Source organism: Mustela lutreola, chromosome 12, assembly GCF_030435805.1.
Source record: "Mustela lutreola isolate mMusLut2 chromosome 12, mMusLut2.pri, whole genome shotgun sequence".
Classification (NCBI taxonomy): domain Eukaryota; kingdom Metazoa; phylum Chordata; class Mammalia; order Carnivora; family Mustelidae; genus Mustela; species Mustela lutreola.
In genome coordinates this window covers 78,913,959-78,935,322 of record NC_081301.1, presented here as the reverse complement: position 1 = coordinate 78,935,322, position 21,364 = coordinate 78,913,959, and the positions used below count along the sequence as shown (strand labels likewise).

At 43.2% G+C, this 21,364-nt stretch overlaps 1 protein-coding gene across 2 annotated transcripts in view; it reads right to left on the bottom strand.

Moving 5' to 3' along the window:
- LOC131813184 (transducin-like enhancer protein 1) overlaps positions 1 to 21,364 on the bottom strand; it is an 87,266-nt gene that overhangs the window by 48,345 nt on the left and 17,557 nt on the right. Inside the window, exons 5-6 of one of the 2 annotated variants that reach the window (XM_059143458.1) lie at positions 10,066 to 10,128; positions 8,299 to 8,403 (exon numbers count right to left, since the gene is read on the bottom strand). In XM_059143458.1, coding sequence (XP_058999441.1) covers positions 8,299 to 8,403; positions 10,066 to 10,128 — 168 coding nt within the window. The remainder of the gene's footprint in view (positions 1 to 8,298; positions 8,404 to 10,065; positions 10,129 to 21,364) is intronic. The other variant, XM_059143459.1, reaches the window with a different exon arrangement.

Sequence of the window (21,364 nt, the reverse complement as noted above, 5' to 3'; positions counted from 1 at the left end):
ATGGTGGTTTTTAGCGATGCAGGTGGTTTCTCAGATGACCAGTGGCTCTCAAACAACAATTCTGACACCCCCACTTCTTCACCCTGGGGACATCTGGCAATGTCTAGAGACATTTACGGCTGTCACACCTGGGGGGTGGGGTGGGGGGAGGGAAGACTGCTGTTAAACATCCTATGCTGCACAGTTCAGTCCCCCATCACAGAGAACTAACAAGCCCCAAATGTCAACAGTGTTGAGGCTGAACGCTTTTAGCCTAGATCTAAGCTGCAATTCTGTCCCATGACATCAGAAGTCACCGTTTTTTTTTCCCAGAATTCATGTTTTTATACAGCAAGCGACCTGACAAATTATTGCTTAAAAAACAAAAATGCTTTTCAACACTCAATTGTTCACTGCCCCTTCACCGCCATCATGTACCTTGTCACAATGCAAAAAATAATCATCTGCTTCCCAGAGTAGACTCCACTGACAATTTTAAAATAAAACAAACAACAACAACAAGTTCACATTTCATCAGATGATTTTAGAAAAGCTACACTGGAAATGTCCACATACTGGTGTTTTGCGCCTCAAAGGGGGTCGCAGAAAGGTTTTGCTGTTGACAGAAGGAGAGACTTGCACTTGCTCTTACCCAAACAATGTGGACAGGCTGGGAGTGAGACAAGGGAAACAAACACCAAACCCTGAGTTAATGATAATGAAAACCCACAACGAATAAAGTCACCTCATCCATGTCAAACAACAGCCACACATTCAGAATTTTAATTCACGTTTTACCTAGTGCAGCCTGGGTCAATTATGTTACTATAATGAAATTGACTTTGCTGTTTACATTCAGAGCTTTAACATAATGATGCCGTGGCGTCCACAGTTGTATTTCTAAAACAGCTGTCACACGTGCTTCATCGCCACCGAGATGCCTACACAACAGGAAAGGACACTCAGAAGGAAAAGGGGGACCAACGCCCACCTTAACAGAGATGCCAAGCTCTATACCACCAACCACAGAATCAACTTGAATTTTTGGAAGTCTCCCTCACTCTGTAACCTTAGGGAAAACCATGTCACACAGATCACAGACTGAACCCAACCAGAACTGAAACCATGCCCCCAAAATAGCATCTCTCGTGTTAAGAGCGTGCCAGCAAGTGGCATTTATAGCATTTGGTATTTAAACACTTAAAATAGGGGGGAAAATGTGAAAAGTAGAATTTGTTGACAGTTCTCTCCAAATCCCTCTTCCTCGATTTCTGCTATTTCCCTGTTCTTTAAAACACTCCGCTCTTATCTGGGGAGAGTGCAGAAGGAGAAAATTGGCATGCTCCAGTAAACAAGCTGGGAAAGTGGGGAAGAGCTGTGTGGGAGCAGAACCATCAAGGACACTACTGTACGAGTTATCTGAAAACCTCCCATTATGTGAATGGCCTCTCTCGAGAAGAGGGGCAAGGGTGATAAATAGGCAGAAACTACTTACAGGGGCCAAGAATTCTCAAGCCACTCGAACATAGTTTTTTAAAAAAGAAAAAAAAAAATCCCCTTAAAGTTCCCATCTCCATGCAGGAGCACAGAAAAGGACAAGCAAAACTGATGGCCTGTATAGAGGTAGGCACCTGGAGGAAGGCCTAAAACTCTGAAAAAGACCTGAACTCATCTTCACTCTTTCTGCATTGCAGAGAATCCACAAAGGCCAACTCTTCCCGCATTATCACTGATGTCCTTGCTTGTCCTGCTTGCCCCAGATCACGGTGACAGCGACGACAATGATCAGAGCACTGGGCTGAAAGGCCTGAACTTGATGAAGTTTTAAAAAGCCAGGTTTATTTAGACAGACCCACTTCTAAAGCCATGGAAGGTTTTGATGAAAAGATGCTCAGCATCATTACCCAGCAGGGACATCTGCAAATCTAAACCACAGACAAAAGATACCACGTCACACTCACTGGAAAGGCTAGACTCAAAAAAGGTGGACAGGTACGAGTGCTGGAGAAGATGCTTAAAAAATGGAATTCTCATTCATTACTTTTGGAAAACAGTTTGGCAGCTGCTCAAAATGTTAAACAGAGTTATCACATGACCCAGCCATGACATGTGTAGGTTCAGTCGGGAGAAAAGAAAACGGGTCCACACAACATGCATGCAGTGTTTACTGCAGCGTTATTCAGAAACAGCCAAAAGGTCTGGAGACAACCTCAATGTCCACCCGCTGGTGACTGGATTAATAAAGGTGGCGTATTGATACAATGCAGTATTACTCATTAGTAAGGACTAAAGTACACACTATATGAATAAGCCTTGAAAACTCTATACGAAGTAAAAGAACCCAGCCACAAAAGGCCCCATGTTAGCAGATTCCTTTTACGCAAAATGTTTGGAATAGGCAAATCGACAGAAATAGAAAGATCAGCAGTTGTAGGGACTGGGGGCCGTGGGGGGCAAGGGGGTAACTGCCAATGGATATGGGGCTTCTTTTTGGAATGATAAAAATGTTCTAGAATTCGTGGTGATGGTTCCACAAGTTTGTGAATATATCAAAACCCACTGATTTGTACGCTTTGAAAAGGCAAATTTCATGGTATATAATTACACATCAATGTAAAAAAAAAAATGCATAGGTCTAACTCTTAAAATGCGGTGCTCTACTTTCTACTCCGAAAAGAGAGAAAACAGGAAAATGCCTCCTTCCAAGGTATCAAGTACAAATCATATGAATGTATGAGAGGAAATTAAAAAGTGAATAATGCCTCAAATTTTCTAGCAACTAAAAAGCACACTGACTATTCGAAAGGACCAAGACATTGAAATCAAGCTCTGCATTTGTCAGCGATACCTACCTGTATTCCCAGTAAAAAATTTAACTTGAACCCAAGGAGAAGTAGGCTACCTACCAGACTTGCAATATTGCTCCTTCTCCATGGAAAATTAATCGAAGGGTTGGACTGATCACTAAATATAAGTTAGGAGAGCCAGAATATCGATGCAAGTTGTAGCCCTGTCATTTTCTGCTCTTGGTAGCAGGCTAGGGCATTATTCTCTGAGGGCGAATTTGTTTTATAAAGAAACTTACAGCTGGGTTATTGATGGGCTTTCCAGGGATTAACTGCATACTCATAAGAATAAGAGGCTAACCTCATCCTCTTAAACTTCACACACTACAATCCTATAGATAGCTGACAGCTACAGCCCGAGGAGAAAAATAATCCAACATTTTGCTAATCCTTAAACCAATCATCTCATGCAACAATGGGGAGCCTTTAGGTCTACAACTCAATCTCTTAAGGACAGGAAGCCTCCTTCTACAGACACATCAGGAGTTTGTATTCATAGACATGCCCTACATAAACACAGACAGACATTACAAAAGCCCCTAGACTTCTTTCAGTTCACACTAAATTGTTTCCAAGTATAGAGAATTTTACGTTCACCTATGAAGCAGGGATACAGACATCTGACCAATAACTGGATTCCCAAAGGCCTTGACAGAAGTTCTTCCATTCGTCGAAAATTAAGTCAGACTAGGTCCAACTAAATGAGAAGCGAAAAACAAGGTGGCCAACACTAACCCCGAATGTTTTGAGTTGCTGATGTTCACAGGTGTTACTATGAGAAACTGCTCGAGTTTTCTTACGTTCAGCAGTCAGCACTGGGGCAGCTGTCAAAAATCAGGCAGTCTGTGATATGGGAAGGACAATCCCCATGGCTCATGCGGCCAAGTCTTCTCTCTCTCCTTCCAATTCCATCACAATGATCTATGCAACAACCCCTCAGGACCAGCAAAGGCCTTATTCTCCTTTCTCCTAAGTAAGGAAGCCAACGATGTCTTATCCTCACTTCTGCCTCTCAATTTTCTCTCCACCTGCTCCCAAAAGTTAACTTTACACCCTCTGTTTTGAACCTTAAGTCTGTTCATCAAGTTCAATAGCCAAAGGTTCTTCACTGCTGCATCCTGAGTAAAAGCTGTTCACGCATGACAGCTGAGTGGCAGGAGCAGAACATCTGAATGGGGCTAATCTCAAACACTGACACCCACCTAATCACTAGGAAAGACTAGAGGGGAAGTGACCCGCTGGTCCGAGCCACCACCCCTCACGGAGACTTGGCCAAATGGACCCACAGATCTGCTGCAGGCACTCAGAGAAACAAGGTAGACGGAACTACAGTTCAAGGAGTCGGGACCATGCTTGATAAAGGCTGCCAGCCAGGGTGCTATCCCCACAAAAGCCACACTGAGTCGATGGTATTACCCATCTGCAGATGGGGACACTAAAAGGAGGTTAACTGATAGTACGAGGTCACAAAGCTCCCAAGTGGCAGCACCAAGCATCCTACTCAAGTCCATCTGATCCCAGACTCATGTTCTACCTTTGCACAAGGTAAAACAAGACAAATGCTCTGAGAAAGATGAGCACAAAGCGCCGTGGTGCTGGCCAGCCAGTACTTGCAAGCAAGTGGACATCAATCATGCAGTTGTTTCTTTAAAAATTACACTCAGCCAGTCATATTTTACTTTCTAATAAAAAAGCAACCATCTTTCTTTGGGGGTAGAGAAACACCAGGTGAAAAATAGTACAAGGGAACTTCCTGGGGTGAAGGAGAGAATCTGCACCCCGGAAAGCAGTGTGGGTTATAGGGTGTGTGCACATGCTGAAGTGATCACCCTATATATTTAAGACTGGTGCATTTCACAACATATAAATTATGCCTCAATTAAAAAAAAAAAAAAAAAAAGCCTGTGTGAACAAATACATATGCATCTCTATCCATATGATCTGTAGAGACCACATGTGATATAAATCCACTAAAATATAATGCTAATTATCTGGAATCCGAATCTCAACTAAAATCAATTAGTATCATAGCAAGGAGAAGAAGAAAGTTCTTAGTTCCAAGCTACCTCAAATAATACAAGGGAAAGTGATCTCGAAGAATCCTTCAATCATTTTCCCTGCCTTCAGGAAGACATGAACCATTCCACAAAGTGTTGCCATCTAAAAATCTATTTTGTTTTGAGCGTTTTTAATAGAATTCCAAATTGGGGAGAGAAAAATCTTTGGGTAAGTCTGCTTACATCACAGAGACTGTACCGATGAAAGAAATAAATTTATTAATTAAAAAATAAATTAAATTCTCCAGTAAGCTCCCTTCCCACATGAACCTATTTTCTAAAGAGCACGTGAGCTGTGTCACACCACATAAAACTTCGCCTATTAAGATCTCTGCATTATTAAATACTCTTTCTATAGCTACAAGAACATAACATACTTAATAGCAAAAGAGCTTAATATAAAGCAACATTCAAAAAGTAGGGCTATAGTTATTCTGCCAATTATCAAATTTGCTATCCGTCACAACTGTTTAAAAATAAAGTATCACATGAAAAGTAACTATTCCCACAGTTTCTCCAAATATCAAGTATCTAAGAAGCTTATCTTTCTGAAATACCAGTAATCTATGTAAGTCGAAGCCAGGTGGTGTCTGGAGTGGAACAGGTGTAAAATTCAGTATTTTCTGTAAGGTAGGAGAATTAAGTTTTCCATGCTGGTGAGAAATGGGCATCATTAATTCACTCAGCACGAACAGAAAAAAAGGGACACTCTCTCTTCCTCCTCCAAGAGCACTCCACAGTTCCAGGACAGAAGCTGAGCCCACCTCAGCAGCCCTGGTGTCCTTGAGATTTCCCTTTTTCCAGATCTGCTAAAGAGAAATGTCTTTAGCCCTGGCAAGCAAGCAAGCAGTAGGCCCCTTGATTGTACCTTAAAGGGAATGAGAATGTTTCGGCTCATTTGCATTTTAAAGGCTACTCTTTCATGATCTTTCACACTTGTAATAGATGTCTAAACCGTTAAATTACTATTTCTTTTCTTAGCCTGAAAGTCGATGCAGACGAAGAGCGTGGCCTCTCCCATTGTTCTTCATCCTGAGCCGGTCCCTGAGCAATACTGACAGCTGCTATCAGACCGGGGCTGCATTTACTCTGTGCGCAGCTGCTGCTTGTAGGAACAGACAGCCTCCCGGAGCCTCCTCCCCTCTGGGGAGACAGGTTGACACACTGCATGTTCAATGAAGGGGTGCGAAGGTCCACTGAATTGTCAACCCAATTTTATGCTACTTCAATTTTCCAGGACGCGCACAATTCCTTTCAAGCAAAAATCAAGCATATGCCAGAGCATGAAACTTACGGTGCAGGATAATTATTGATCACCGCAAACTTGCAAAGAGCCTTCTGACATAAATTAATAGACTGAGCCAAAAATTTACAATTAGGAAAACCGCACAGGCTAGTAGGCTGAAGACACACAATTGGCGTTAAGTCTTGTGCTCCGGGCCCAATTCCCTGATTTGGGTTATTGTCGCTAGCTATCAGAGCTAATCTGCCTTTATAATCTCAACAACATGTTTCCTGGATGAAGGCCATTCATAAAATTAGCGATTCATCTGCCCTTCTCAAACGACCTGCCATTTTCATTTTCTGACTCAATTCAAAAGGAGTCTTACCTATAAACATCTGGGTAATACAATTTCCCCCTTTCTAACATGTGGGGCTGAGCAGGGCCTCAGAGAATTTACGGGTACAAGGTTCACCATGGAGAAAGGATATGTAAAAATTTAGAGACTATCAGAAAACAAACATGTTCCACAAAGTGTAACTGGGTACTTGAGAACTGCTTTGCATATGTTTCTCTTTAATCAAAACAGGCTTTTCCATCCTCATTCATTTGGGTTAAAAATTTCTGTGCTCGAGCTACAAGTACAATTTGTTATTAGTCTTTGCTAATCAAACACGGTACATGCAAAAGTACCAGTGAATATTTGATTTGATCTCTGAAATAAAGCAATTCATTACACAAGAAAAGGGTACAGAAGGCAGCCGACAAATGCAGATGTAATTGTGTTTTTTGTTGAATGTGATTAGAGAGCCCACTAAGTAACAGTCAAAAATGTGATCTAAAGAGGGGGGGTAGGAAGGCAGAGCCTGGGTCTGCGGGGAAGAGGAGGAGGGGAGAATTGTTTATGCAGAGCTAAGCTGTCAAGTGTAATAAAGCAGCTTGAATAAAATTTAAGCTGAAAATCCACTGAAGCTCCCCATTTCAGGGAGGAAAAAGCTATTAAAAGGAAATGAAGGTCACCCTCCCACTTTATTTCACCTAATTGACTGCCAATAGCTTACCACAGGCAACCCGACTGCAGATCGGCAATTGAGAAACTGATGAAAGGGGAGTTTTCAAGCTGAGGCTCATTCTTTAATCCTCCTTGGCTCTTATGTTTTTTCTCCATCTCCAGTTGGGATGTAATTTTAAACCCTGATGGATTAACTGGTTCCATTGTCTGTGGCCGTCATTGGACTATGGCACTCTTAATCCGTACAGCAGCATGTCTAATTATCATTACAAAGTGTCTGAGGGAACTATAAAGACCAGCAGGGCATCTTCTCACAAGCAATTAACATAAATTGATAAATGAGTGATCTGAATCCGCTCAAGGCACTCACATATGAATAAAATCAGAAAGGATGGTCCCTTGTTTCAGCTACTTCTTTGGCTTAGTCTGGAAGGGGAGAAAACATGAGAACTGTCCCGGGATCCCGGGGCCTGCAGCAGTGAGGACAAACTCAGGGGGAAGTAAGGGGGCGGGGGACAGGAGGGGTGGGGAGGGGAGAGGGACCCAACACACCGCACGGTTCACTGGGCTCATTAATGCAGAGCAAATGACTTGTGATTGACAGGCAGTCGCCAGCGTGGAGCGCTAACTGAACTCAAGGCAGGAGAGCAAAAACCTGGTGAAAGGCTAGAGAGCACTGGGGCAGACAATTATCACTTCTTCAATGGCAAGAGAGTGTTCTTTTCATTGGGGTGCCACTTAAAAATTCATGCAAGAGGCACAAGGAAGAGAGAGAGCAAACAGTCACCTAGGGCCTAACACCCCAGAAAGCAAACGGCAAAAGCAAAGATGGCTGAAGGAAAGGATCATGCTGAGACCTGTCTTGACCTCCCTGTGATCCAAAGTTATAAGCCTAAAGTAAGGAAAGTATTTAAAATACTGATAAAGAAAGCAGGGGTGGTCTGAGTGTCAGGGCATAAACTGCATCTATCTTCCCACTGAACAGTAGATCTATTCTTCTCCCCCTCCTTACAGTGTTTCTATCACCTTCCTTATTACGCTCATCTGTCTTCCCCTGTGTACCTCCCATACCTGAGCCCTCCTCCCCAACTCTCACTGACCAATGTTAAGACTACATGACATTATACACAGAGAGAGATTAAGCCATCAAATTAATAAGAAATGAAAGCTGGTTATACACACTGTAGGAGGTAGACCTGGAAGGCCACGTACCCCGATGATGGCATTCAACTCTGCCATGGTCACCTGCTTGGCACGCTCCACAGCCTGGGCCACCTGTTGTTGATGCTTTGAAAACAAGGAGAAGAAAAAGTGTTAGTAAGGCAGCCAAAGAACTTCATTCTACCTTCCAGTAACAATAACAACAACAACAACAACAACAAATATGACAACAAAAATATAAAAGCATACGCAGTGTGGATTCAGCAGAATGTGGATTTAAATGTGAAGTGTCTCAAGCACTGTTTATTTCACAGAACACATGGACAGCAGGAAAAGGAAAACAGAGGACAGGGCTTCCCTTATTTCTAAGCAAAACTAGTCCCCACTTAACTTCTGATGGGAATTTTGGGGTTGGAATGATAGAAAAATCAAAGACCTCAAAATAGGTAACTGAAGCCTTAGAAAATCACTGGTATTGGGGATTTGGAAGATCAGCCAGGTTTGCAAAAGGGGTTCACTGTTAAGTTTGAGCAGATAAAGTTTACAGCCAGTTTAAAACCCCCCACTTCTATACTTAAAATGTAAACATTAGATCTTTGATTACTTCTCCGGTCAACAAATCTCAACCCTCCGGTAGTTTTTGGACACTCTGGAGATTCCTTTCTTTCTTTAGCCTTTTCATCCTCCTGAGGGGAAAAGGAAGGAATCTACCTCCCCAAACTCCTAGTTCACAGGCTGGGAACACTCTGCACAGTTCACCCGCAAATGGCTTAGTCTGAAAGGGCAGATGTTTCTCTTCAACTCCACCCACAAATAAAAACCAAGCCACATCTTTGCTTTCGGAGGCACGAGACTGTGGTAGAAACCGGTATCACTAAAGTCCAACAACACCATTCCAAAGGCCAACAAATCTCAAGTGCATCATCGAACAGATGTTACACCGGAAAAGGCAGAGGGGATCCCTGCTCTCCACTCTGGAGCAGCAGAAGCCGGTAAGAACAGACACCTCGTGTTCTAGCTGTGGCTCCAGGAAGCTATTCACTGTCTCAGTGCAGCCTGGACACACTGAGAACACAACTTATCCTTTATTAGCTTGTATCCAAAAGTAATCTTGAAGGCAAAACTAAAATATACTGGCTTTGAGTCCATTTCACAGATTACTCATATCAAGAGCTTTTCCCTCTCAAATAAGAAAGTTCAACCTCTGTGACTTTGTAACTTAATACAATGGCTCACATGTGTACGAGACTGTACGAGACTGTAAGTTACGGCAATATAAACCCCTATTTTATCTTTCAGACTATTAGCACATCAGCTTCCTCCATGGACAGCATCGCATGAACCTGACTTGATGTCCAAGGACACATTAAACACCTGCTTCCATGGTCAAGTCAACCCTGATGGAACCATTTTTTTTTTAAATGCAGTAAAGGAAAAGCTCTCTAGAAAGCTTTTCTAGAGATTGGAGTGTCTAGAAAGACACTCCAATCATTAGTAGATTCCCAAGCTTATACTACTCGAAGAAAAGCAGAGTTTTATGTTGGATCGTCACTTTGCAGTCTTCTACGGGAAGAAAAAAAAAATTAATTTGAGGTTGAGCTATCGTCACCACGTTTACAGTGTGCCCTCAGCTCTGCTAGATGGGATAGCAGGGGGCTTACACACTTCAGCTGGAGCAGATGTTCTTCACACTTGTTCCTTGTGATAAAATTAACATCTTAAAACTAGCTAATTTGCAAACAGAGAAGCAACATAATTGCACTTTAACAGCTGAACAGTTTTACTTACTTCCTGAGACAGAAATGGGATGACTTGTGCACAAATTGTATTCAATCTCTTGGCGATTTCAGTCTATAAAGACAAAGCCATATAAATGTTTAGTATACTTCATAATCAGTTCAGAAAGATAAAACTTCATACCCAACACTTTAGCCCTCCACGGCCTCACTCTTGAGTGCATAAAATTGCTTTCCCAAGCTATGTTGCTAATATTTATCTTGAGATAAACAGTAGATATTAATCCCACTTGCAAAGTAAGACATAATCGCACGCTTTATTGGTTACTTAAAGAAAAGATAATGGGTAGCTTAATTGAGTTGGAAAATCTATATGGTTTAAGGCTATATGATCCTTTAACCTGGTAAGTACAAACCCCCTTTTATGCTTATTCAATTACAGTGTACTACCAAATTTTTATGTCGTTATAGCAAGTTCATTCAGAAGCCAGTGGGGCAGGGGTACCAACAAACTGGTTCTAGCCTTCAAGATCAGGTCCAGCATGAGAAAGCATTAGAAAGGAGCCCAGGGACCTCCTTCCTGCTTGTCCCAACTCTCACACAACTCTAACATGAGTTGTTAGCGTTAGTAGCCTTGACTGAGTCTCACTATCTCAAACAGGCCAAGAAAACATTGTTGAAACAGAACCCACTTCCAACACGAAGGTCAAGTTTCGCCACGATGCGGCATTAACAGCAAGCACCTTGCTGAGAGAGCCCCTGGGTCAGCTTAACGTTACAAAACGTGTCCTGAATGACTGTCTGTGGCACAGGCTTTTGTAAAGAAAGTAGAAGTCCCTGCTTAGGTCCAAACCCACAACAATCCCTCTGCTGCAAGGGACAAACTAGCCAAGGGAGGCCATAAAGAGTGGTCTGCTTCCAGCCTAGGATAGAATCCACCTGCCCCCTGGCCTCCAACCTCCTCCAGCAATGCAAAGCAGCTCTGCTTTCCTCTAACTCTGAAGAACCAGCTTTGCTTTAAAAAAAAAAAAGGAAAAAAAGTCATCTGAGAAGAGTCCTAGCCTTGACCTTATTTATGTCATCATTTTCTGTCAATGCTTACTAATGCCACCTCTATTACCGAATTAGGCAATGAAAAGGAACACAAGGAAAAGAAAATTATGAAGCATACAGACCATGCCCTTGAGAAACAGAGAACGGAATAAGTAAAATGAAGTAGAAAACTCAGAAACTGTATAATCAAGTACATTAAAAGGAGCTGCCTTGGTCCTATAAGAGGATTCCAGTTAACTGAGCCACAAGGCCTTTGGTTTTATGGGATGGGATTTCAGAGAAACCAACTCAATTCTCCCTGACCACCAATGAGAGAGGGTTTCAGACCTTGCCCTGGAAGAAAGGAGGAAATGATTGGTATAGAGAGCAAAGTCATGACCTTGCTTTAACCAGCAGGGCAACAGATCTATGCAAAAAGGGTGCAGCTGTACCAGGTGCAGCAACAGAACTGCGTCAGCCCCACCCAGCTCATTTGATCCTAGCCACACACTCAAGCTAACTCAAGGTCATAGCTCTCCTCGAAAGTATGGGCAGGCATCCCCTTCCTTTGCAACAAGGTTCTGCACTATATACTTGGGTGCAAATATAGGAGTAGGGATACCCCTTGCAGACTTGTAGGTCCTTACTCCCTCCTCCCTAGCTACCGTACATTCCAATAGCATTCTATACTTTCCCCCACTCCAAAATTCACACTTAAGGTCCACTTTTATTTTTTTTAAGATTTTATTTATTTATTTGACACAGAGAGACACAGCAAGAGAGGGAACACAGCAGGGGGTTGGGGGGGCGGGAGAGGGGGAAGCAGGCAGAAAGCCCAATGTGGGGCTTGATCCCAGGACCCTGGGATCCTCACCTGAGCCGAAGGCAGACAACTGAGCCACCCAGATGCCCCTAAGGTCCACTTTTAAAGAGGATATATACTCACTTCGAGCATACACAGACACACAATGAGATATATATACAGAAATATAAAAGAAAGTCAGAAGAACCCTAAGTCTATCATCCAGGGATAACCGTGAGTAAGATTCTGGTGATTCTGGAAAGATCATTCCAGACTCTCAATGCATGGTTGTGTACAAAGCCCAGAGTGGAAAGACATACTTTCTATAAAAGGCATCCCATCAGATACATGGCTTTTCTATAATATGCTATTTTCACCCAAAACTGTATTATGGATACCCTCCCACTCAATAAATACAAAGATGAGTAAGAACATGACTCCGCTATACAAGCATACTGGTGGCTAAGTGCTCCTGGTATTAGTAGATGCTCACGCTCCATCTCACGTTGCACAATTACAAACTCTGTGTCTAATAACCCTCTACACAGATCTCTGAAAGGAATCACTAGAAGTGAAACTGCTGGGTCAAAGGGTATACATGTTTTACACTGTATTACAGTGTAAATCAGCCTGTATTACAGGCTGATCAACTGCCCAGCAGACAAGGTCACCAATTTACAGTATCAACCATGTAGGAGGGGGCTTGCTCTCCTACCCAATGTCAATATTGGGTTTCGTTGACCTTTCTTGTCATCTCTATCCATGTAATAGATTAAAACAAAGAGCTCGTTTCTATTTGCATTACTTAGATTCTTCCTGAAGCTAACTAAACATCTTTTCACATATGTTGTGGTCCACTATCTTCCTTCATTTTTCCTTTGATGTTTATTCATCACTCTTTTAGTCGTAGTTCTTCCCGTATGGCAAATATCAACCCTCTCCATAGCTTTTCCAGCTTGCCACTTGTCTTTCCACCTTGCTTCCTATGGATTTGTTGCCAGAAGTAACTTTAAATTTTTAGGTGATCACTTACTAAAGAATATTTTTTCCTATGACCCTGGCTTTCGGGTCAGGGTTCGAACATCCCAAAATCATAGATGCCATTCTTAATTTTCTTCCTAGTGCTGCTAATGGAATTTATTTTGATTTAAGAAAAAAGGATAATCTCTTTAATTAGTGATAATAATGATATGTGTTGCTACATAGGATGTCTTCAAGGTAGAACTGAACTGAAGGGTCAGGAGACAGTTAAGACCCTGAATGGAATGAACTCATCTACCTTTAATAATACCAGAGTTCCTAAAAACAAAATAAAAGAAGTACAGATTAAAGTATAGACAATATAAATTAGGTGAGAGTAGTAAGACTGAAGCAGAAAAAAGAAGGTTAAAGATCAAAGCTCAAACTGATGAAGAGACATCAAAAGCCATACCATCTGTCCTGGGAATTCTCACTAAATGCTCTGGAGAAAGAATGGAAATAAGAGCAACACAGGAGGCTGTTACCCCAGCTGTCTCCCCTCCTCCGCCAGGTCACTAAGCCCTCATCTTAAACTAGCCTCCGACAAGCGAGCTTGGTTTGGGGCCACAAAGCTAAATTCAGATCTCCCCTCCGGTTTACCCTGAAACTCTTCAAGCCACCCCGATTCTCCCTACCGAGAGTACACCTACCCTCCTGACAGCATGAGGATATGTCTTGTCTCCCCAACAGTGCCTGAGTTCTGAAAACATCACCACCACCCCGGGAGGGTTTCATAAACATTTCCCCCCACACTTAAAATAGCATGGATGGCAGCATAAAAACAGACAATAATCAGTATTGGCTCTTGCTTCAATGCAAGGATATTCTGAAAAGACCTTTAATTCAGCACAAATTAACAAGCAGCAGTTGCTACCTGGGCTTGTGACCACAGAGTTTGGAAGCTACTGGACATCCAACCTGGCTTACGCAGGTATTAAGAAAGTTCTCGGGCTCTTTTGAGACTGCCTTCTACCTACCCTGAAGGCTGGACAATGCCAGTGGGGGTGGGGGCGGGGGGGAGATGTACACAAGGCAAACCGTATTTTCCACCTAGAAATCACTCTTCTGCCCAAAGCTGAAGATACATTTGGTACCTGCTAGTAGTCCCAACTTACACTTAAATAAGTGCCTGTATTTAGGACACAATGTAAAGCTACAACATTGAAGTGTTCAAGAGCTTACCCCAAACCGGGTCTGCAAGGCAACCTGGTGCCCAGAAACTTAACCAGCAGGTGAAAGCCCCAGTGTCAAGCCTTACTTCACAGAATGCCACCGCACACTGAGGTAGCAGGAATCCAAATTACCTGTCCAGAACGATCTGCTGTTCTTACTGGGGTTGGCCCTGATAATCCAAAAACCTAGGTTTGCCTCTCAGCAGATGAGTAACTAGGTGAGCTCAGGCAAGTCACTTCAACTGCTGGGCCCCAGGTCTCTGCCAATCGGCATTAGCATGTCATCAGTATCAAGTGAGCAGCTATGTCAAACTACAGCTGTGCTAGTACAAAGTGCTAAACTCTTACCTCGACCCTTCGAGGCCTTCCTCAAATCCACACAGAAGGTGCTCCGTAACACCAATAAACACTTCTCTAGGCCCTTGATGATCTTCCATAGCACTTTCTGTCATTTAGCAAACTAAGCCTATATGTTTAAAATCATGTTTACATCGGGATTCCTGGGTGGCTCAGTCGGTTAAGCATTTGCCTTCTGCTCAGGTCATGATCCCAGAGTCCTGGGATAGAGCCCTGTATCAGGCTCCCTGCTCAATGGGAAGAGTCTGCTTCTCCCTCTGCCTGCTGCTCCCCCTGCTTGTGTTCACATGCACGCTCTCTCTGACAAATAAAATCTTTAAAAATAAATAAATAAAATCACTTTTCCGGGGCACCGGGGTGGCTCAGTGGGTTAAGCCGCTGCCTTCGGCTCAGGTCATGATCTCAGGGTCCTGGGATCGAGCCCCACATTGGGCTCTCTGCTCAGCAGGGAGCCTGCTTCCCTCTCTCTCACTCTCTGCCTGCCTCTCTGCCTACTTGTGATCTCTCTCTGTCAGGTAAATAAATAAAATCTTTAAAAATAAAATAAAATAAAATAAAATCACTTTTCCCTAAAACTTCCGTACAGTTTCCAAACAGCTTCTGGCATTAAAGTCTTCTCCACGCAGGATGGGAAGCATGAGAGCAAAGACTCCCACTGAACGAGGACACAGCTTCTTACCAGACCTGTTCCACTCACACACTGACCGCATGGTACATATTCAACACACTCTCAAAGGAATGCTTCACTGAACCAAGACGGAATCCCCACACACCCTAAACTCAATGATCAAGGTGCAACCAGATAAACTCTTTCTGAACAGTGTCTGAATAAGACTGTTTACGGGAAGAAATCATGTCTTGGGAGGTATGAGATTCATGTACCTGGATATTTTAACTGAGTTCAATATGGTCAAATACCTCCAAGGCCAGCAAGGAACCAAATCCTGGTGTAATATGCACGGCTCTTAAACGGAACACATGTTCTTCTGGGCATCTGAACTTAAAGACTTAGGATTTTAGGATTCCTAAGAGCTCAGCTCTTCACATTTTCATACTCCTTACACACTGTCTAACTACTAGACTGAAGAGCCCACTCCTGCACACTTGGCCACGACGCACAGAGTAATATATAAGGAGTGCTGTCTGAAGCCCCAAACAGGGCAAGACTGCTCTGGAGTGATTGCCCGTGGGTCTCAGAGCAACCCAGTGGCACCCTGCCCAAAGTCAGCATAGGGAGGGGAAACTCCACCACCATTAAATTGCAAATTGATGGATCATAAAAAATGCTGCTTGTGCTGAGGGCTGGCAAACTGATCTTTTGGTTTCCTTGACTTAAGCGGGAAGCCAAGAGAAAAACACAAGTGGAGTGTTGGGAAGAAGTGTCTGGCCACAGATAAACGGGCAACAGCATGAAAAACAAAGCATACCAAAAAAAGGAAGTAAATAATCTCTAAATCCCTTCTGACTAGAAGTTTCTGAGTCTGGGAAATGACAGCCTGAAATACAGGAAGAAAAAAAAAACCACATGTTCAACCTCGCCGACAACCAAATAAAATGCAGATTTTGTTGTATGTAAGGAGGGTCATTCCGCACCAGTTATTTTATTAAAACAAAATTAAGAAAAAAAAATTAATAAAATCTAACAATGATGAGTCCTCTGGGAAGTTGGAACAATCATACATTACTGATGACAGAGTAAATTGGTATAGTCGTCTTGGAAAGAACTGGGCAATGTGTTTCAAGAGCATGAAATTATTCAAACCCTTTGGTAAGGCTTCCCACAGCTAAGAATGTATCCTAAGGAAATAGTTCAGATGAAAAGCATTCCATGCATGAAGCTGTTCACGGCAGCACTTGTTTCAAAGCAAAAGAGAAAGGGCCAGGTAAAGATAGAACAGCAAGCAGCTCCACACATCACAACCATCTGCAGACTTTTTGCAAAACTTAACATTTGCCCTCCTGATAAATCCATTGTCTAAGACTAGGAGAATGGTTAAATATGCTACATCAACCCAAAGGCATGGCCAGGAACCATTAAGGGGATTTTTTTATGGATAATGATGCTTAAATGGCCAATACATTTACTAGATGAAGCAGGAGGTGAGGAACAAAGATGTGGTGTCAGTGTGCCTACTTTGTTTTAAATATATGTAAGTGGCCAAGCACTGTAATTTGATACCCCAAAATAAAAACAGTGATTATGCTGGGGTGGCAGAGTTATCGGTAACTTTTTTTTTTTCCCCTCCAGTGACCTTGGGAACACCGTCCATGATTGACTGTTTAAATATGTGACAACACGGGAAGGGAGAGAAGAGCAGGCAGGCCCACAAGACCTGTGATTGACGGCGCTGAGTCACAACAATTCTGGCAGAGCCGGAAACCCTCTGGGTGCTCAGCCCTCTTACAATCCTCTTATCACACGTGGAGAAACCAATGCCGAAAGGAAATGATTTGCCCAGGATCATAAGGCAAGATTAGAAGCCACTTCCTCTGCCTGCTCCTTTCTCTAGGAAGTGGAAGTGGGAAATGGGCACAAGTTCAAAGCCAGAAACAAAGGTGATGAAGTTGGTCTTGTCTGCAGAGCAATATAGCCCAAACGGGACCATTGCAGCACAGAGTCAAGAGCATGTCATCCATCCCTCAGCCAACAGCAGGACCCCAAGGTGACATGCAAGGTAGAAGAGTTTTATAAGGGACCTCGGTTATAAATTGCACACTAATAGAGAGCAGACAGCCAGCTAACCGCACTTTTATCCTCTCCTTCACGGGCAGACAGAATTAGTGCGTCGGCCCCAACATCAGACAATACAGTACCCCAGGAAAGCAAAATCCACAAATACATCTCTAGATCCTAAAGATGACAGTGGATATACCTAAGGAAAATCCAGGATGTTTGAATGAAAACTGCATACCTAAAATGATATACACAAAGCACTGTAAATAATCTCCCAAGAGTCTCCCCTGCCCTTCAGAGGAGGGGAAAAGTTCCCTGACTCCAGACTTTCTTCAGGTCAGCTTTTTACCAGCCTGTCTCCCATGATGGTGCCTTGTTCTGCCAGCACATTCAAGAAAAGGTAGTTTTATCTTAAATTCTAATGCATCAGACTAGCTTTCTTTTTAAACTATAATTATGTCGATAAAGGACTAGCCACATTTTGGGGAAATCCAAATGAAAAGGGCTTGGCATCTCTCTGAGGTTTTAACAGTTTAATGAGGTTGTCAGTGGTTTTCAAACTTAAGGGTGCAGCAGGATCACATGAAAGCCTTGTTAAAACACAGATGGCTGGGCCCCACTCCCAGAGTGTCAGAGTCAAGAGGTCTGCAGCCCATGCACCTGCATTTCCAACAAGGTCCCAGGTAATCTGCAGCTCCTGAATTGGGGAACCCACTTTGACAACCGCAGGCTCTGCCAAGACAAAAGCAGCATCCACTGCTTAGCACACACACCAGTCCCTCTTACGCCTCATCCATCAGCACAGGTGCCCAGCTGAGAAGGGGCCAAAAGATTAGCAAAACCCGAGAGGGGCTAGAAACAAGCCTGCAGGGAGGTCAGACCTGCCCCTCCTCCAGAGCCTGGCCACAAGCCGTGGCACCCTTCTAGGCCCGTTTTTTTAATAAAACAAGACCATGGCAGGAACACAATCCAGGAGCACAGGAACACATTTGCCTACTGTGGGAAACATCAAACAATATTCATTTAAATGATTCCATCCCTGGCAATGTAGTTTCGCCCCTTCTTAAACCCTATGATTAAAACAAAACAAAGAGTACCAGATGACAGAAACCCTTTAGTGGCTCAATTAATCAGAACAGAAGTCACCAATTACTGGCAGATAATAACTTTTATGTCCTACCTCCCCCTCATTTGGCAGCTCCTACCGTGTTCTAAACCTGAGCCCTTTCCAACTGGCCGCATACGCCATCTTTTCTCTGCTCCTCTTTCACACCCTGGGCTTCTCTGAAAACAGGGAGGGGTTAAAAGGAAGGAGGGGAGAAAGAAAAAAACAAAAACAAAAACAACAAGAAAACCCTGCTGAAGGCTGCCTGGGCGGAGATAGCAACACTAATTGCTCCCATTCTCTAGCTCCTCACGAGGCAGATTGCAGGGGCCTGCATCTCCGGAGAAAGCTCTTGTATCTTCGCGGCAGCTCTCAGCAGAGCAACTCAAGTGCCCTTAATTGTTTATGTTCTTAATGCAGAGCCTCTTGATGCATTCATTTTTAATAGCAGGCTTGAGTGTGGGGCCCATCAAAGAATGACAAAGCAACTCTATTCATTGGTTCCCTGTCCTGCAATGATGGTCTTTTGATTTATTTGCAAATGACAAGCTTGGCAGGCCCCACTTGAGGGTTGCCCTCATTTTATTTTTTTTTTTAAAGAATTCAGTTACATTTTCCAAGATGAAGTTGAGTCTGCAATGCTGTGTATTTGTGTAAAAATTTCCCCCTTCAGTTCCTTCTAATTAATGACTTAAATGTTTTGACCCAACTGTTGCCAAGCAGAGCATTTGGGCTTTAATTTGTCATTTTGGTAAAGATGCATCCTTGACAAAAGCATCGCAGCTGTTTCAAGGCCCAAATAGCACGTTTCCATTATTCAGAAACCCTTGTTATGGAGTTTAGCAAGTGCTGCTCACAGGAAATCCTACCGACTTGTCCCAGGATGGAAAAAGACAGCTTTTGGTAGCCTTAAAGGAAAATGCGCTGCTGCGCCACGGAACGTTTTCAAGACACGCTCTGCGGGGTGAATCACAGAACACAACCATGAAGTCACTACCTATTGTTCTCAGAATGGCAAGAGAACAAGCCTCTTCTGGAACACACCCAGAGCAAGCCTACACCTTTCACCCTCTTCACAGGTCTTAGTCATTAGGGAGCTCATGAGAAATTAGATAATATCATACAATAGCAGGATTAGTGGGAGGAAAAGCAGACTACATCATCCTGGCACGAAGGCTAAAATTACAATCACGAAAATAAAATATGCCCATGTAAAGACAAAGACTGCATGGGAATATGCAAAAATCCCGTCACCTCCGAAAACCGGGTTGGATGAGACTGTTCCTTTTCAAAACGTGTAATCGTATTTTCCTTTCAATAAAATTATAAAAAAAAAAACAAAATAGCCTTTCCTTTTCACTGTAGCTACCTTTTTGGCCTGTGTAACCACTCTTCAGTTAGGACTGACCTCTGACCGTCTACAGTCACTCTCTCTACATCTTCCCATCCTGACACAGCCGACAAGCAGCGCACACTACCTACGAAACACCAGTTACCTTTAGCTTTAACATTGACCATGGCCTCGTTCCCTGCATTTTGTTTAGAGATCACTGGATAAACAGCTGGGTGTGAGTATTTCCCTAACAGGTTGGAGTCTTTAGCCTATCCATATAGTGGGAGAGGAAACTCCTGCCTGGGGTCACCATGAGCCAGGGGTTCCCTTAGTTTATTTTACTTTATTATTTTATATCATTTCACTTCGTTTTTGAGAGCGAGCAAGAGCACGTGCACGCGAGGGGGTGGGGGAAGGAGGAGAGGGAGAGAGATTTTAAGCAGGCTCCATGCCCAGTGCGGAGCCTGATGCAGGGTTGGCTCTGACAACCCTGAGATCATGACCTGAGCCAAAATCAAGAGTTGAACGCTTACCCGACTGAGCCACCCAGGCGCCCTAAGGTTTCCCTAATTTTAAGAGCATGCTGCAGCTCAATCACCCACACACATGCAGGACAGCTGCGACTCTTCTTCCAAAGAAACTTAAGCAGAGCAGCTACTCTACCGGGAGGCCTATGCCACCAGGGCCAGGTGGAGAATGGCCACAAGTCAGATACACATTTGTGATGGTCAGAGCCCAAGGCAGAGCCTTCACAGCCCCAAACTCAGTCTCAATAAGAAGACACACTCTTCCCCTCATTCCCCACCAGCCACCACCCCTGGGCTTTAATGTTCCCAAGCTGAGCTACTGGAGAGGTGGTCCTTTGGGAAGGAAGACAAGGTTCCCGGCCTTCCCAGTTGGAACCTGGGATTCTCTTTTCAATCCACCTCTTGTGCCAAAAAGCCCACCAAGCTCCAGAATGCAGCAAGCACGGGGCATCGCAGGCTGGGAGCCACCAGGGTAGAAGAAGAGCTTGTGCATAATAAAATCAACAGTCAAGGGAAAAAAAAAATTATTGTCTTGAAAGCATCTCAGATCAGGATGAAAATGAAATGTGGGATGCTGGCAAAAATTTTCAACGCATACTCCTTTTGCAAAAGCTTTTAAATATTTAGAAGACGGTAAGTACAAGGATTCTCGATGACAGACTTCACTGGTGTATTAAAGATTCACAGAGTATTTACTCAGCTATGCAGGCGGAGGCAAACGGGAATCTCATTTTAAATACAAATTAAATTACTTAAAACAAAACAAAACAAAACAAAAAACCTTGATCATTGCATCACAATACAATCCACAGAGAAATTGAAGCAACAGAAAAATACCAATTCTTCAAGATAATAATCAAACTACTTTCAGGGGGAAAAGGGAAAAAAAGTGTGCTGCATGAGGCAATTAATTAAGGGTTACATGGATTGGCCAAAAATATATATAATTAAAAGCATGTCAAAGAAAAGCCCGGAGTCCCCTTCTACCCAGTCATGCCAACTTATAATCTGAAAGTAATCCAGCGTTCCGAGGTTACTGTGCTGTCCAAGCTAGACTGCGGAAACATTACGTAGAAGGGGGAACTGTGAGAATGAGTTATATGAGTTATATACAAGCCATGGGACCCCAGAAGTTACCACTCCTGTAACTCACCCGTTCTTTGACAAGTGGACAAATCAATTTATGTGCTCCTGTGTGTTTTTAAAAAGCATCCCAGATACCCTTTCATTAATTATGTGGGTTTGGGACATGTCAATTCTCGTTTCCCACAGCAGCAGAAACCAAACTGAACCCCGTATTCTGTTACACTGGTTCCCACCGGGCTGGGC